Here is a 17,061-nt window from a genome sequence, read left to right on the forward strand (position 1 = left end):
GGACAGACCTTTGTCTCCTTGTCTGTAAACAATCTGATGATAATCTTTTTGTTTTTGTTTTTCTTTTTTCGGCGACGTGCGGAATTTTCCGACCTTGTCTCCGCGAAACTGGGCGGATTTGTTGCAAAACCTGGGCCTTGTTGTTGTTTTTTCTTTTGGAAAAGATAATAAAATGCTATTTGGCCGTCTAGGGTGGTGCGTATTTTTTGAAAAACTGTGCTTTATGTCTTAAGTACGGCCAGTGAATAACACATATGTTTGGCGGCGCTTGGAGCTGACGGTCATGTCTTTTGCTAAAAATTCGTGCTGGTCAACCAAAACACGGTTCATTTTACTTCCCGAATTCTTGAAATAAATTATCGCAGACAAGGCGGGAAAAAGCTTTTCCGAGCATCCTGTTTTCAACATTTTCCACGGGGTCCATGCCCAAGACTCCCTAGTTTGCGTGCTTTTGAAGCTCAATTCTTAGCCCTCTGTGCGTACACTACAAAATGGTCTAGCTATGCCCCTGTAATGGTCATTTCAAGCTGTAATGAATAGGAGTAACCTCAGGTACTAAATATTTGTTAGGGAGCTTAAGCAACGACGACGGCAACGGCAACGAAAACGTCACTCGAAAATATATCTTTATTTCTATTTTGCTACTTCGCGATTATTTCAACTCGCTCAACTTTGACAAAAATAGCGAACTATCCAGGAACCAAACTGGTCGGGAGTGGCGTCCAAGTTAAGAAAGAAAATGAAAAATTCACCGTCGTGCGTTTACGTTCTACATAAAACCTTAAAGGTGGTCATTTCACGTTGTTTTGCAGAGGACGGCAAAGAAATGTACCAAAATGTAAAAAATTGTTTTGTATAATCTTGTAGCTTAGGAACGCGCCCGCAAGCGTTGTTCAAAATAGTGTATGCGTACTCATATTACAGCGACGGAGACTGCTGTTTATCAAACCACAGGCTCATGCCATTTTTGCACGAAAATCGTCAACAATGAACTGAATGGGCTTCAAAATGCTCGCAGTTTTCGATCTTTGAGCGAAAGTTTCTACTCAAGAAGAGCTAAAATGTTTACTCCTCGTAAGTGTGGCGTTAAATTCGACCCTCCAACCCTTGTTGTTTACTACGAAGTCAATCTTACAGGTAAAGCATCTATGAGTTACTGGTATTTTACCATAGTTTTTTATAAGTACTAAGTTAGGCTAATTATGTTCTTTTAAAAGTAAGCTGTATAACTTACTGTGCATACATGTACCCCATACGTACAGACATCTCCTCCAGAAGCAACTTTAGCTAAGGAGACTTGGCACGTAGGCTAAAGTACATGTAAGCATAATCTTATCAACTCTATAATACTAATAATATAATCAGAACTGGATTTGCATATAGGCGGTTTGCAACCAATCCCTAGAGATACAAAAGACAATGGTGTGGCAGCCATGTTGAATTACAGAACCTTTTGTTTTGTCATCCAACATGGCCACCATACCGTTGTCTTTTTGAATCTTCAGGGATTGGTTGCAAATCACTGAATATCTAACATAAAATGTGTCAGTCTAAGCCTTAGCTATAAAGCTTTGAGTTGGATTTAAATTGGAGAGACCAAATTCTAATGACTTATCGATGACAAATTGCATCATAACATTGTCAAAGAAATGAGAGGTTACGTTTTAAGTGTGATAAATAAATGATAGATGAATTTTTGAGTTAGTGACACAGGCAAACTCAGCCTCTCACGCAGTAGTTTTTAGGGGAGTTGTATTACCCTCTTCCCCACTGACGCCTGCTCTCCGGAAGCCTACCTCCTTTGCCATTGTGTACCTATGACCCTATGATCAATCAAATCACTTGTCAGACTAGACTTCTGGCTTTTGCGTGGAAAATTATTTCTAATAAAGATTCCAATCAATACTTTGTAAATGGACACGTGCCAAATATACAGCTGAAAATTCGAAGAAATGTCGTTGATGTTTGCTTTGAGACACATTAACTCGGATTAATTCTGTCGTCTGTTGGAATAGTTGGGGTTTTAAGAAAAAATGACGCCAATGCTACTTGCTTGATCGATGAATGGTGCAGTGTTCCAGATAACTTTCAAAATCAGAGAGTCAATGAAGAATTTTAAGGGGTCAATAGCTCTGGTTCTCCCTAAATCTTCTTATGTCTGCCATTCGTTTTGTCGGGTCAGGAAGCCAGGCTGCACGGGTTTTTGACCTGAGACCCCTTTCTTATCTGGAACGCTGATGGTGGCTGAAGATCTGAGCTTTTATGTATGAGAGCCGGCTGACAGCTGAGCACTGGCCCTCGTTTGCTGTGTGAAATGCTACAAGCAACTACTGAGATTCAAAAAAGGCTTAGAAATTGAGCAAAGAGAGGGAGTTTAGGAAGACATAATTATGTTTGATGTAGAATTTGATGAAGTGTACATGGTGTGGCGAAAGTGAATCATGGAAGTAGAAGTTGGTGTTGGAGATCAAAACATCAAAATGAATGTGCCACAACAATGAAATGTGTTTCAGTAGCAAAACTACTCAAGTTAGCGGACATGTGGAGCAACCTTTAATGGGTCGTGTCAAAATTCATGTCCATTTTCTTTATCAAGGGAACATGCTCATTTCACAAACCTGATTTGTTCTCACCAACACATCCCTTTACTAAAATACAAACTATTTCATTTTTCTGCAGACTTGGAGTCTCTTGCTTCAACAGAAAGTTTTTGTGCATTTTAGTGAGTTATTGTTCAGGCCCCAGTTGTTCAAAGAGTGGATAACTTTATCCAGTGGAAAAGTTGCTATCCAGTGGATGGTTGGAGTACATTTTAGCCGCTGGATAGCTATTTATTCACTGGATAGAATTATCTGCTCTTGGAACAACCGGGTCCAGGATTCTTGATAAGCATACTGTAAATGCACAGGAATTTATTTTGAACTGAATCTTTGTAAGCTTTTTTCTAAAGCCAAAAAGTTATTTATCACCAAACTTTAAAAGCCTATCTCTTTTAATTAGTAAACTAGAGGATATTCCTTTCCATTGTACATATCAAAATTTTACGTAAAAACGGGTTGGCTCCATAAACCTTCCTAGTCATAGCATAATTTCCCATGCCCTTGGGAGTTTTTTTGTGGGCTGTACATAATAATATTGCCAAATGTGTAACCTGCAAAACAAGGCATACTTTGTCTGGTTTGAGAAATTCAAACATTAAAGCATGCGATCTTACAGCAGTTGTCAATTGAATATCTAAAGTAATTCTGTGTTTGCTCTGGTTTTATTTTAGTACACAATTGTTGGCTAAAAAAATTGTTTCTTTCTCAACTAACGATCAGAAACAAAACCAAAATCAATCATGGCCTGTTCGCCATGTTTCCCCACACTTGGTGCCATTCACATGTACATTTATTTGCTTCAAATAATATTGTGATTGGTTCATTGCACTGTTTTATTTGCCGTGATTGGCCAGAGTATTTTGGTTTTACAACACTCAATTAAAAACCACTCTTTTATTTCAGTTGCTTAAGTTCCATTGCACCATGGAAAACTCCTGTGTAATATAATTTGTTTCAGTGTAATGGTCACATTTAAAACTCATTAAATTAGTTAGAGGATGGTTCCTCCTTTTGTTGTTGTGCATATGTTCTACCCATATCAAGATGGGCCAAGATACTCCGATTTCTTAAGGACAATGCCTACTAATTCAAAGGTTTTTTTGTTTGATTTATGGCTATGAAGGAAGAGAACATCTCAGCAATGACTATTGAAATTCTAAAAGAAAATTAACAATTGGGGGCAACCGCACATTTTTGACAGATAATTAAGCTAAAATTTGGGGAAAGAAAGCTCAATACATTGTTTTGTATTTTAAAGTTTTTTTAGCATCATTATTGTTTAATTATCACAGGAAAATGCATGGTTATCCCCAATTTTCATTTTGGATTTTTCAATAGCCCTTCCTTAGGTCTGCTTTTCCCACAAAGTAACTTATGAATCATGAAAAATTAGCTGGTACACAGTAGAAATATGATGTGAAATTGCTTTAGTCTGATGTTGAGTCAAAGGTCCTGAATTTTTTTCAGGAAAGCTCCATAAAAGGTCAATGCCAATCAGAATGTTGAGAAAAGATTCAAGGTGAGTGTAATGGTACTCTGTTGCACTTTAATGACATGCAGCCCACATGGTTGGAGCCAGTAGGCCCAGAGAGACTACTCCCCAGAATTCAGTGTTCCAGATAAGAGAGGCCAGTCTCAGGCCAAAAACTGGAGAAAGCTTGCTTCCTGACCCAACAGATGGAATGGTAAACTTGAGAAGATTTGGAGAGAACCAGATCTTCTGACCCTTCAAAATCCTTTATTGACTTCCTGACTTTGAAAGTTATCTGGAACACCGGAATTGTTGGTCATGGTTTGCCGCCAGGTTCTCTAAACCGTGACCCTTAATTTCAGACCAAAATATATAATTTTCCAAAACCTATTTTAAGACCTGGCCACTCAAATCAATATCCATTTTCAGACCTGCCTCAGTTGTTCAAAGGGCAGATGACTTTATCCAGTGGATAAGTCACTATCCAGCAGTGCAAATGTACTCCAAACAATGCTTCTGGCAAGTTTTCCAAACAATCCCATACTTAAATTAGGCATACGCGTCTACTCTATACACAAATTATAGGACTATAGGGAAATTCTTGTGCAAATTTATTTGCCACATAGCGACCTATCCAGTGGATTAAATTATCCGCTCTTTGAACAACTAGGGCCTGGTATATAAAATCCACACCCATTTTCTGACTGGTGAGTAACAAAAATCTACGTCTCAAACTGAAGTCTCAGAATCTTGAGCTCGTAAGAAATAAAGTAGGTCTGGGAATCTTGCATTTTGAAATTAATGTGAATCTCGCAGTATTGCAAGCCAAGTTGTTTAGACTGAATGAACCGTCATAAAACAACAACATAAAACAAAGAATAGTAGTGAAAAAAGGCTCAACATTGCAATCGTGCAGGCTGTGAGACATGTAGGCTTGTTTGAATTCTGCTAGTAATTATTGCCATAGTATGCCTAAAAAAGAGCAAGGCTGATTTCACGAAAACAATTACTGAGTCTTGGTCTCAGACTTTAAATGTGGGTCTTGGTGTCTTGGAGGGTATTGAATTTTTTTAATATACCTCTTTAGTAATATATCCACCTCATTATCATGAGCAGATTTTGATGTCTCATTGCTTTATACTGGGACCTCTTCGTGTGGCACCTTAATTCCCCAGGGGATTTCTGTAGTCAACTGTTTTTTTATAGGGTGGGGTAACGAGACCCTTTCCCAATCCTAGACCTGGAGAACCAAAGCCTTATCCTTTGCTAAATACAGTGTAAACCAGGGGCCACACCAAAGCTGGCATTAGATAGCTCTTGGTGGCCCAGTGGTAGTTGGATAAGGTAAAGGTCATTCCACTGTGCATGATTTGTGTAAATTCTTTGTGCATTAAAAAAGGTGTAGGGTGTATGTATTGGTCCATAGGTATTTTTTTTTGTGGTGGGTGGGGGGGGGGGGGGGTGGAGGTAGCAGCTAGGGGAAGTATTGTGGGTGTAATAAATTGTGGGTCTGCACTGCCTTGTCATACCTCCCTTAGGAATCACCTCCTGTATGTTTACAGTTGCCGTCGAACTTACTGCAGAATTCAATGTTGCACAGAATAGCTCATTGCAAGATTTAACATGTACAATTATATTGTCTTTTTTGCAGTATATCAGACACAGTGGATGAATTAAAGAAAAGTTCTCGACATGGAAAATACTTGGAGAATATCTCCTACTCACAGGTAAGTCGGTTTATACACAATAATGAGAAAAATACAGAACTAAGAGTGCTTTTTATTTGTCCAAACTGGCCGGCCATACTGGTTGGTTCATAGATGGAGTGCACCAATAGTCCTTTCTCCAAAATGGCGGCAACAGATTGGAATGAGTTGAAATTGAACTGAATGAAAAACCGATACCAGCACTGGAAAGTGCACCTAAATACTTTAGTAACCTTGCAAAGTTTCAGCACATTAGGTGTTATATCAGCTTAGGAAATGTAAGATGAAATTTGACAAATTTACAGACGCTTGTATGACTGGGGCAATACAAATGAAAAATTATTTTTTCATTTTTCAACTTACATTTTCTCAGCTGATATTACTTTTCTCAGCTGATCGATATGCTGAAACTTTGCAGGATTGCTAAAGTAAAAGTGCTCTTTCTAGTGCTGGTATACGTTTTTAATTTTAACTAATTTGAATTTTCGGCCGCCGTTTTGGAGAAGGGTCTATTATTTGAAGGACTAATTCTTCGAATTCTTCAAAATTACACTTTCTGAGACTAGTGTGCACCATTTTGAAGCAATTTCTAAAGTGGTTTTTTAAACTGTCGTTCAAGCGGGTGCATTCAGCTTGCAAAATGATTGAACTTGCTAGCTTAATTTTTAACAAATCTATTCTGAAATAGAGCTTACAGCTGTATAGTATTTGGAGCTTTTTCGATTTCAAGGCAAAGTAATCGCCAAAAATACCCCCAGCACAGCCAATTCCCTTAAATTCTTTTCCAGGTGCCATAAGTTTGATAACGAACGATTTGGAAAAACATTTCATTTCATTTCATTTTCGTCGAAACGTCAGGTTTTAATCTCGCTACTTTTTATTCTGAAATGGCATAAGTCTGCGCTTTCAAAATACTTCAGAAAGATTTTTATGGAAATTAGATAACAACAGACGCCCGCAAAAATTTCATAATTCATGTTCACTGTCCTTTCCAACGGCAGTGACTGCAACTCCCTTTATTGCGTACACGTTAGTGTCCTTAATAGCGAGAGTTTATTTCAGCCGAACTCTGTAGTTTATTTTTGCCGGGGATTTAGCTGTTGTCCGTATTATCGGGGTGTCAGTAATAGCGCGGTGTCGGCAAGGCAATAGTGTGCGTGTATGGCATGTATGTTAGACCCTCTTTGTCAAGTCAGACAACAGTATTTGCGTGTTGTTTCTTTGTTGTTTTTATAAGATCAATACTACTCTGATCAGTGAAGGCAGATATGTAAATAGATAAGTTGAAAGGGCTGGTGGCTTTTGATTGAACGTGATATTAGTTTTGTCTAGACTCTTGATGGAACCGATAACCAGCTACCGACGCCTGTATTGTGCATGGCATTTATATGGTATAATGAGGCTTGCGTATGAAACTGGCTCGTGCGGCGAAAACAACCATGTACACTGATTTAAAACCCTTCAACGCGATACCAGTGAAAATTGAAGTTTTACTACAGTCGACTCTCGATAACTCGAACCCTCGAACCAATTTTCCTTTCCTTTCAGGTCATTTTCTATATAATTTTACCCTCGATAACTCGAACTCCCGATAACTCGAACCTTTTTCAATTTCTCTTGAAGAGCACTGCACCGGCATCATGATAGCAGAGGTCATGGGTTCGAATCCCGTTCAAGCCCGAATTTTTTTTCGGGCGTTCTTTTTGCAACTGTTGAAGTTGCGTAGTAACTGCGAGGATCTTTCTTCTATTTGATCTTTCATCCGTAGTTCAAAAATATATGATTCAAATATTTACATTCATTTATTCATCCTTCACGGGTATATTACGAACTCACAATATAACCAGCTCTCAGTTAGCTTGATAGCTCAGTTGGTAGAGCACTGCACCGGCATGTATTCTTATAGTAGGAATTCAGTTTCAGTTCCCCCAATTATTCTCTAGTCATGCATGAGAAAGTATTGTTAAACTTAAACTGAATTTGACAAGACACCCAAGTACCATGTTGGGCCAATAATGTGGTAATAACACGGTGATATCACTGTTCAAGACTTTGTTGTGTTATTATCTCTAAGGTACATGTAGAATCCCCCGGGGCCCGGGGGGGGGGGGGGGATACTAAAATAAATTTAATACGGGGAGGCTCCGCCCCGAGGTCCGACCCCTTACCCTTTTATATACCATTTTTTTGGCAGAAAAGGTACCCCTTTCGTATACCTTCCATTCACAAAAGGTATACCCCTTTCGTATACCTTCCATTGGAAAATAATGAAAGGCCCTTTTAAATACCTAAATAACAGATTTCCCTACCCTGTCATATACTTTGACTCGTGAAATCCCTACCCTTTCATATACCTGAAGCGTGAAAAAGGTACCCCTTTCGGGCGGAGCCTCCCTGTATAGGCTACCCCCCCCCCCCCCCGGGTAGAATCTTCCCTTGCTGATGGTGCCTCTTTTTCTCAGTGCGTATACCTTCTGCTTTCTCGAGGACGGTGCCTGCTCGTACAAAGGTATTTTGCGCGGATTATGACTATGTAGGAAAAGCAGATCTTACCAAGGGATGTTGAAATCCAAATTAGAAAATTTGGGGGAACCACGAGATAGATAATTCAATTTGGAAAATTGCCACACATTGTTAAGTACAATGTATTTTCAATCTGTTGGAATTATTGGTTTAATCATCTCTGGAAAAATGTCCGGTACATCCCCAGTTTTCTCTTTGGATTCCAATAGCCCTTTTTCAAATCTGCTTTTCTCGCACAGTCATAAACCGCGCAAAAATATCCCTGTATTAGGAGGCAGCGCATCAAATATATCTACCCGGGTTTTTGAAAACAGTTCCACTCAAGTAATTCTCCGTTGACAGTACGGTGCAAATGGCTTTTTGTCTCCAATGTTTCCAAAGTCCTTTCCCCCCTCTTCTCTCTTTTTTTTTCTCCTTTCTTTTCTATTTTTCATCATTCTAAACCTTCTCGGGGCCATAAAACTCGAGATTCGGTGTCGTTTCACGAAAAGGCGCTCAAGTTGTCATCCTTTTCCAAACTTCGCGTAGATATATAGACTTGTTTTTCTGCTATACATGAGAGTTCTAAACGGTCCCATTGCCCCTCCAACAACACCCTTGGTAACGACTAGGGTTTGATTGACACGTTTAACACTGTTTGCAATTTTATTTTTCGTCAGCTGGAAAAACTGCTAACAATGATTCAAAACAAAATGAAAGGGCTTGATCCGGTTCAAACCAAAGATATTCCTCCGCCATCACTGAACTCACAAGCTGGGGATAAAGATGAAGACTTGAATAAACTGGACGATTACGAGCTCGATAGGAGAAAAGCTGAGATGGACAAGGAATTTGAGAAAAACAGAATTAGACCCGGAGACGAAGACTTTGTTTATGATAAGGAAGTGGAATTTAACGATGTCAAGATCGAATCAGGATGGGACGATGACGATGATTATTCAGATCCAGATTTTTAAATTTATGCAAACTTCAAGAATTTTTTTTCATTAAAAAAACTTGTCGTTATCTTTAAAGATGTCAGATTTTATAATAATACACACTCATGTGATATTTGTACATTTGTAAAATGCTTTTAACATTGGGCATGGAGCAAGGATGATATTTCTGCATCCGAGTATTGCATAACGAGAATCATGTAATAATAATGGACCTTATCGTGGTATTAAGAGTCCATAAAAGCATGGGTTATCGAAGCAACTTTGTAAAAATATCCAGAGACTTGTATGAGAATTGAGAGCCAAAAAAATTAATATAGAAGTGTATATTTTTTACCTTTCTTCGCCCCAAACCAAAAACAACAATAAATTTCGAGACGGAAATCATTTTTTTGTAGTTTTCTCAAATGTGTTTTTTTTTTTTTCATATATTTTCTGTAATGTTTCACTTTGCTTTCCCAATCACCCAAGTTACATAAGCCATGTTCACATTAAATCACGATTATAGTTTATTATAAACTCAAGTGCGCTTGAGGTAATTACAATCCAACGAACCAAAAAAGAAGGCGACTGGGAACCAGGTTGTGGATTGCTTTTGGTTTTTAATTGAGTGTCGAAAAACCAAACCCAAAGTAATAGGCCTTATCACGGTTTTCGACGCCATTTTGACGAGTAGGCAAACACGTCTGAAATAACAGTGTTTGTATGGAAATCCGATGTCAAATAATTTTCATAAAACATAGTTTCTGAAAAATTCATGAATTGGAAACTTTTAGCACTAGTAAAAGGATTTTAGGGAAAAAAATTTGGATGGATGTAGCTGTGCCAGAAAGCGTCCAGTCGTGTTTTGAACTTTCCATACATTTGTCTGTATTTTTCCCGCGAACTATTTTTAGTAGCGGCTGGTTCGCTAAACAGACAAATGTATGGAAAGTTCAAAACACGACTGGACGCTTTCTAGCACAGCTACATCCCTCCAATTTTTTTTCTTAAAATCCTTTTACCAGTGCTAAAAGTTTCCAATTCATGAATTTTTCAGAAGCGATGTTTTATGAAAATTATTTGAGATCGGATTTCCATACAAACACTGTTATTTCAGACGTGTTTGCCTACTCGTCAAAATGGCGTCGAAAACCGTGATAAGGCCTATTTATACTCTGATCAGTATAGCAAATACATGTAACCGGCGCCAAGCGCGGGAAAACGCGAGCGAGCTTTTGCTTCTCATTGGTTGAGAAAGTGGCACGGCTGCTAACCAATCAGAGAGCTTAGTAAAGCCAAAGCAAGTGCGAAGTTTCTTCCGCAACTCAATTTAAAACCGCTTTGTTACAGTGTGATCCACACCAGATTATTTGTTTGTAAACTTGGCTAAATTTGACCACCAGTCAAACGTTACACGTATCTCAGAATGAGGACGGTAAAACACCAAAACGAAAGTTAATTGCTAGTCACTTGCGACTCTTTCAATCCGAAATTTCTAATTCGTTGAGAGATTAGTAAAGCGTAAACACGTCTACTGTTCGTAATCCATCCATGCTACTTCCAAAGGAGGAAGAACTCAAATTTTCTTTTTCTGCGTATGCCTATGTCACTGACTGGAAAACACATCTCTCATTTGTTCACCAGGCTTAAAACATGACATCACATTTCTTTCACATATACCCACAAGTCTCCTGTAGCTCAGTTGTAGAGCATTAACCGGAAGGTATAGGTTCGGATCCTGTCGGGAGAATTCGGATTGTTTTTTACTCAGTTTGCCTGTGTCCTTGACTGACAAATACATCTTTCTTATTTTACCACTGGGCTGAAAACATACCATAACATTTTTTCCAACAAAAGGGATGCTTTGCTAATTGCAATGTAATGAACAAAAGTGCGAAAATCTGTCCTGCGGCCATTTTTGTTCTTATTTTTCTTCCACGTTGTCATTTTGACACAAAGTCTTTAGATTTTTCTTAGCCTACGTGTAAAACTGCTTATTCCTCTCTTTGAACTCAACAAGTATGGTTTCGTTTTAAGGTTTCATTAAACCACCAGTTGAGTTCTGTTTTGTTTACACAGTGTACCATTACCATATCCGTCAAGTTAAAGTAATTAAAATCGGATCATAATTAGGGACTAATATATAAATCGGCTGGTGTAAACGCTTTCGAATTATAACTCGGTTATAATTGAAAGCTCTGTCTAGTTCATAGTGTGAACACGGCCATAGATGTATGGGTTTCATTAAGTGTGAACACTTATGGTATGGTATATGGAACACTTATGGTATGTTTTATTAAACGTGCAGCCTGATTCAAAAGCAAGTCACTTGAACAAAGAGCAAGAACTGCTGTTCCGTAGTGTTGTTTGTTTGTTTGTTTGTTCCTTCGTTTGAATAAACAAAATAAACTTCGTCTTTTTTCTTCTTCTGTGAATCTTGAACTTCGGAACTCGCTTAAATGCAGTCGAACACCCTCTATAAAGCCGTCAGTAGCCAAAGCCCCGAATCCCTTAATTTCTGTAATTTTGACTTCTACTAAACGATGACCTCTATTAACCGGTCTGCATGGTCACCCTTAACTGGCTGTTTCTATTTTCTTGACCTTTGGAAAATTAAATCACTCAAATACAGTAACGAATAACCGGCCAGGTAAATGAATTTCTAACGACCTACAAAACTGACTGTACGATCTTGGCGTTAATGTTTTATTAATTAGGTCGTTTCTATACCATGTTCTTATTTGTGATACCATTTTATAGCTGCAGTTTCTTAACCAATTAAGTGATTTTGGGAGCGCTTTTGTGCATAAACGACATAAACTGTACATTAAGTTACCAAATGTGAAATGAAATGGCGTTTTTAGTGTCTTTGAGGGGTACTCTGTGCAACCCAGTATTAAGGACGGTGCCTACTAATACCGAAGTATTTTTGTGCGGTTTATGACTATGCGGGAAAAACAGATCTTAGCAAGGCCTCTTGGAATCCAAAAAGAAAATTGGGGGTAACCACGCATTTTTCAGAGATAATTAAGCAATAATATCTCTAAAAAGCGCCAAAATATAAAGCAATGTAGGGGATTTTTTTCCTAAATTGAAGCTTAATTATCTCTGAAAAATGCATGGTTACCCCTAATTTTCTTTTGAGATACCAAAAGCACTTGCTAAGTTTTGCTTTTTCCGTATAGTTTTAAACCGCTCAAACTGAAATTATCCCTGTATTAGTAGGCACCACTCATAGGAAACCCGAGTATCTCGAGTTGCGCAGAACGTATGCGCAATAACAATAGTAGGCCCCGTCCTTAAGCGGCCACTTAGCGAGGGTGACCGGTTCTGGTTCGACTGCATCTTGTTTTGTCTTTGTTCAGTTTATTGGCTTACTACATTCGGCCAAACAGATCAAAAAATAAAGAAGAAATTGGTGACATCTTTCTGTTCCACCGAACCTCAGGCTCCTGTTGTTCAAGGAGCGGAAAACTCTCTATCCAGAGGATAAAATATGCACCGACTAATAACTTTTACGGGCTGGATAGTGACTTATCCACTGGATAAAGTTATCCACTCTTTAAACTACTCTGCCTAGGTTGTCCCGTCCGTGGGTCAGTGGATAAACACATGGTTCAGACACATATACTTCACCAGTGTGTCATCTTGGACCCAGGCCCATTAAGCTTGGGCGTAGAGAGGTTGAACCCTGAGACAAACCAATACAACTAAAGTTTTCGCTCGATATTGAAAACGTTTCTTGCGCCGATTTTTTACGTCTTCGTCTTGCCCCAAGGATTCCTGTGTGTACGAAGTGGAAAAGGCGCTCAGTTTTCAATAAGTGTGCACCTTAGCTGGCTAGTCGTAACAACGTGACAAGAATGTTTGATTTTATCAACGGATTCTCTCTGACGCAGGGCTAACGCTTGAAAAGTCAGCACTCTTGATAAAGCCAAACGTTCTTTTCTACTCCCCCACCTACGCAACGCCACAGTTTCTTTACAAACGAACCCTCTTATTTAATCTTAACAGGGACCTTGAAGGTGGCAAATGGCCATCGTCTTGCAAGCCCACAAAGTGAACTGCGATTTACTAAAAGATACATTACCCGCGTTTACGATCTACAATCTTGGGCACTCTCCTTCCCATTTCAATGATAAAAAATTGGCGCATTGTGACCCGGGCTAATCATTGATTTCATTTCTTGGGGAGGGGATGGAGGTTTTTATTTTTCTATTCATTCCGTCAAATATTGTTGTTAAGAGACCGTTTAAGTCAGTGCCTCCTAATACAGAGATGTTTAGAAGCCATTAATGACTATGCGGGTTACGGTAGGCCTCAGTTGTCAAGGGCTATTGGAACACAAAGAGAAAATTGGGGATAGCCGAGCATATTTCAGAGATAACTAAACCACAATAATTCGAAAAAGCTTTAAAATAGGTAACGATGTCTGGCATTTTTTTTCGCAACTTGAAAAAATTGCATGATTACCCCAATTTTCTATTTAGATTCCAGTAGCCCTTGCTAAGAACTGCTTTTCCCGCATAGCCACAAACCTCCCAAAAATATGTTTGTTTTAGATGGCACCATTCTTAAGAAACATGAGCTTCTTGGACCCGAGATGTGCAGAACCTATGCGCAGTAGTGCGAATACACAATCCTAATACACTACTCATGTGCGCAATTCGGACCCATTTCTTAGAGACTTGGATATGTTTGGAGAAAGTTTTGCTCAATGCTTCAACTACCAACGGTCCGACCCAAACTCCAACACCCTAACCTATAATCACTACACCATCCCAGCTGCTAAATAAGTGTTTACCAGGGCATTAAAACCATCCCAACTTGGTTTATAAGGCGATCCGCAATACGAGATTTATTTTCAAGGACTTTGATAGGATATGCCTGAAATTTGGTGATATGATTCGCGCTTTTTTTTTTGGTTATTAATGGAAATTTTGATACCTCTTGAATTAGAGTTGATCTTATTCCTGATCGTATTAGTGTATTAGTGTGAGCTTGTTATAATACTTTAATACTAAGCGAATTGGAAGAAAACCATTCAATGTGGAGTTAAGTGTTACGTTGCCTAATAGCACTTTCTAAAGCCCCTTTTAATGATACGATTGTTCAAATAGTGAATAATTTTATCCCGTATGTCGAAAACAGGATGAAATGTACTCACTTCAACATATTTTCCTTGCGGGTCTGCCACAGGAATTTACGGAATTGTTCCGCTCTTCAAATGAACATCCGGGAACATGCCAATGATAGGCTACGCACGCGGCTAAATGAGTCAACGTTTTTTCGCCAAACAAAACAAAATCGTCGAGCAAACTAATTTCTGATCGAAAAGTAAGGGCAAATTCTTTTGAGTTCATTCTAGCTGTTGTTAGTCAGGTTTAGCAATAATTGAATAGGTATTCTCAAAAAGAACGCCGGGTATTCCGGATTGGGAATGATTACTCGTGATGGAGGTATTTGAATTAAGCCGGAGAACTGTCGTACAGTCAGTGCGAAAGGTATAACTTTCAAGTTCTTGCACTGCCGAAAGCTTGAACAGAACTAGGGATGGAAACTGTAGCATTTCTCTTTTGTAGTTCCATTCGAATTTTTTCCCCTCGCCAGCCAAGGCAACCGGCAATGGCTCACGTGAATTAAGGAATGGGTCTTGACAAGATAGGATCCTCTCTCGGTCTCGGTAGATTTGGAGGGGGGAGGGGTGGTTCATTTAAGAATAAATTGAAGGTACTGGTGAGGGAGTTCGGAAGAGCCAAGGATCTGCACAAAGTATTTCATTTTTATTGTCACGTACTGAAGTTGCTGTTGTGTTACTACTACGCCTACTTTTAAAATTTTACTTTGATTTAAATTTACATCATCTTAGGAAAATGAATTGCGATACAGGTTACCTTCTGTGAATGACTTTGATCCAAGGGTCTAGGGAAACTAATTTGGGTTTTTGGAATTTATTTACTTTCAGTAAACTACGACGTTTTTAGTTTGGAGAGGGACTGGGAAGCGAAAAAAAAAAAAACCAAACAAACAAAAAAACAAAAAGACAAAAACAAAATAGTAAAGTAACATTCAAAGTTAAAAAAAAAAAAAATTAAAGTTGGGTTATTGTCTGCAATGTTAAGATTTGGGATAGGACTTTTGGCGGGAAATCATGGCGGCCGGACGTATATTTATCGCGTCTGCCTAATATTGCCAAAGATGACCCCTCTCTGGCACCTACTCCTATGAAAATACACTATCTGACTCCCTAATGATGTAATCTACCTTCTTCAATGTAAATGCCTCCCAGAAAGAATTAAAGAGGTGATCGTGGCTCAATCGAAGACGAACCAAGAAATCCGAAGAAATCCAACATGGCGGCCGAGGAAAACATTGATGTTGAAGAATCGATTGAAGCGAGCAAGGAACAAGAAGAAGATTTGAAAAGAAAGAAGAATATTTTTAACGTTGATTATCAGGATTTAATTCGAATAATTATATGAAATGTTACATAAATTAGGGAGTGGTCGCTCATGTCACCAAAGCCAACATGGTAAAACATCAAACAATTTTGTTCCATTTGTTACCACCAAATTATAAGCTTAGGCTAACTGGAATAAAAACGCCAGACAAAAGTGTCGAAAAAATGGTGATACTATATAAGAACCATTCCTTAAGGTGGGGGTAAACCTGAAAGCCGTTTCCACGCCGCTTAAAATCGGTTTAATGGAAAGATTTCGATCACGTTTTAAGCAATCCAAAAACTCTATGCTCATCCCGTGAATCTGTGTTGTGGGGTGTTTTGTGAATTTTTAGGTGAATTTTGGGTATATTTGGGAGGAGATAGTTTTCCTAGATTTAGTGGAGTTTTAAAATTAGAATTTGTAGTTAATAATTAATAGACGGTTACCAAGTTAGTCCACCAGAAACCTGGGGTGCTCTTACGTGGGTATCAACTGCCTGTTGGTGTTTCAAAAATCATTTTCTTTCTTTTATCTCTTTTTTAAACCTCTTAAAATTCCATTCAAATTAACGTTTACCCCAAACATCGCGGCGCACAATTTCCGCCAAAAATGCCAAAAAAACCCCACATATTGCCTCCGGGACTCTAACACATTACATTCCGTGATTCCGTTATCAATAGGAACCTATGCAGCGATGACGACGATAAATTAAACCTCAATTATCTTTGAAAAATGCGTAGCTACCTCCAATTTTGTTTTTGGATTCCAATAACTCTTGCTCGCATGATTATTAACTTCTTTTCTCTTTCTAAACTTTAAAGCCGCCACTACGACCGTCAATACTGAGTTTCTGTATAGTTCGGCTACCTTTTCACAAACTAAATGTGTTGGAATTTTTGCGAAGTTATTCAGAGAACGAGAATTTAATTTTTATGTTATGTTTTTCATTGACGTCGTCGTCATCGTCGTTCCGGAGATTTTGCGGTATGTTGATAAAAACTGCCCAAATATTTGACTTTTAAATAACCTCTTCTCTAACATGCATTGCTCTAACAGCACCAGGAAGAAAATATGAAATGATTTTTGTGAGGAAGAATAAACTCTGAGAATCAGTTTTCACACTGCAAGCTGCCATCCGGCAGCAATCCGCAGCCAAAGAAAAATAGTACTAGTTTTTGTGCGCTAGTAGGGTTATTGTTATAAAAACTGAACCATTATTTTTACGTTCACATCCATACATGTCAACAAATATGTTTAAAATTTGGCTCTTCAAAGTGACGCTAAAAATAGGTGACACTGATCCTTTAATTAAAGTTCCTTTTAAAGGCACAATATGGACGTCAATACCATTCACTCCAGAAACGGAACATGAATACGGTACATACTATTCCCAGTATTCAT

At 38.5% G+C, this 17,061-nt stretch overlaps 1 protein-coding gene across 1 annotated transcript; it reads left to right on the forward strand.

The window, feature by feature from the left end:
• The first annotated feature begins 960 nt into the window (after positions 1 to 960).
• LOC146473923 (centrosomal protein of 19 kDa-like) lies at positions 961 to 9,619 on the forward strand. Its single transcript, XM_085117960.1, has 4 exons — positions 961 to 1,137; positions 4,068 to 4,119; positions 5,723 to 5,798; positions 8,960 to 9,619. Exons 1-4 carry the CDS (start codon positions 1,062 to 1,064, stop codon positions 9,254 to 9,256), a joined length of 501 nt encoding a protein of 166 aa, XP_084974086.1. The 5' UTR covers positions 961 to 1,061; the 3' UTR covers positions 9,257 to 9,619.
• Positions 9,620 to 17,061: the final 7,442 nt, after the last annotated feature.

Source organism: Pavona decussata, unplaced genomic scaffold (assembly GCF_977016875.1).
Source record: "Pavona decussata unplaced genomic scaffold, jaPavDecu1.1 SCAFFOLD_92, whole genome shotgun sequence".
Lineage (NCBI taxonomy): Eukaryota > Metazoa > Cnidaria > Anthozoa > Scleractinia > Agariciidae > Pavona > Pavona decussata.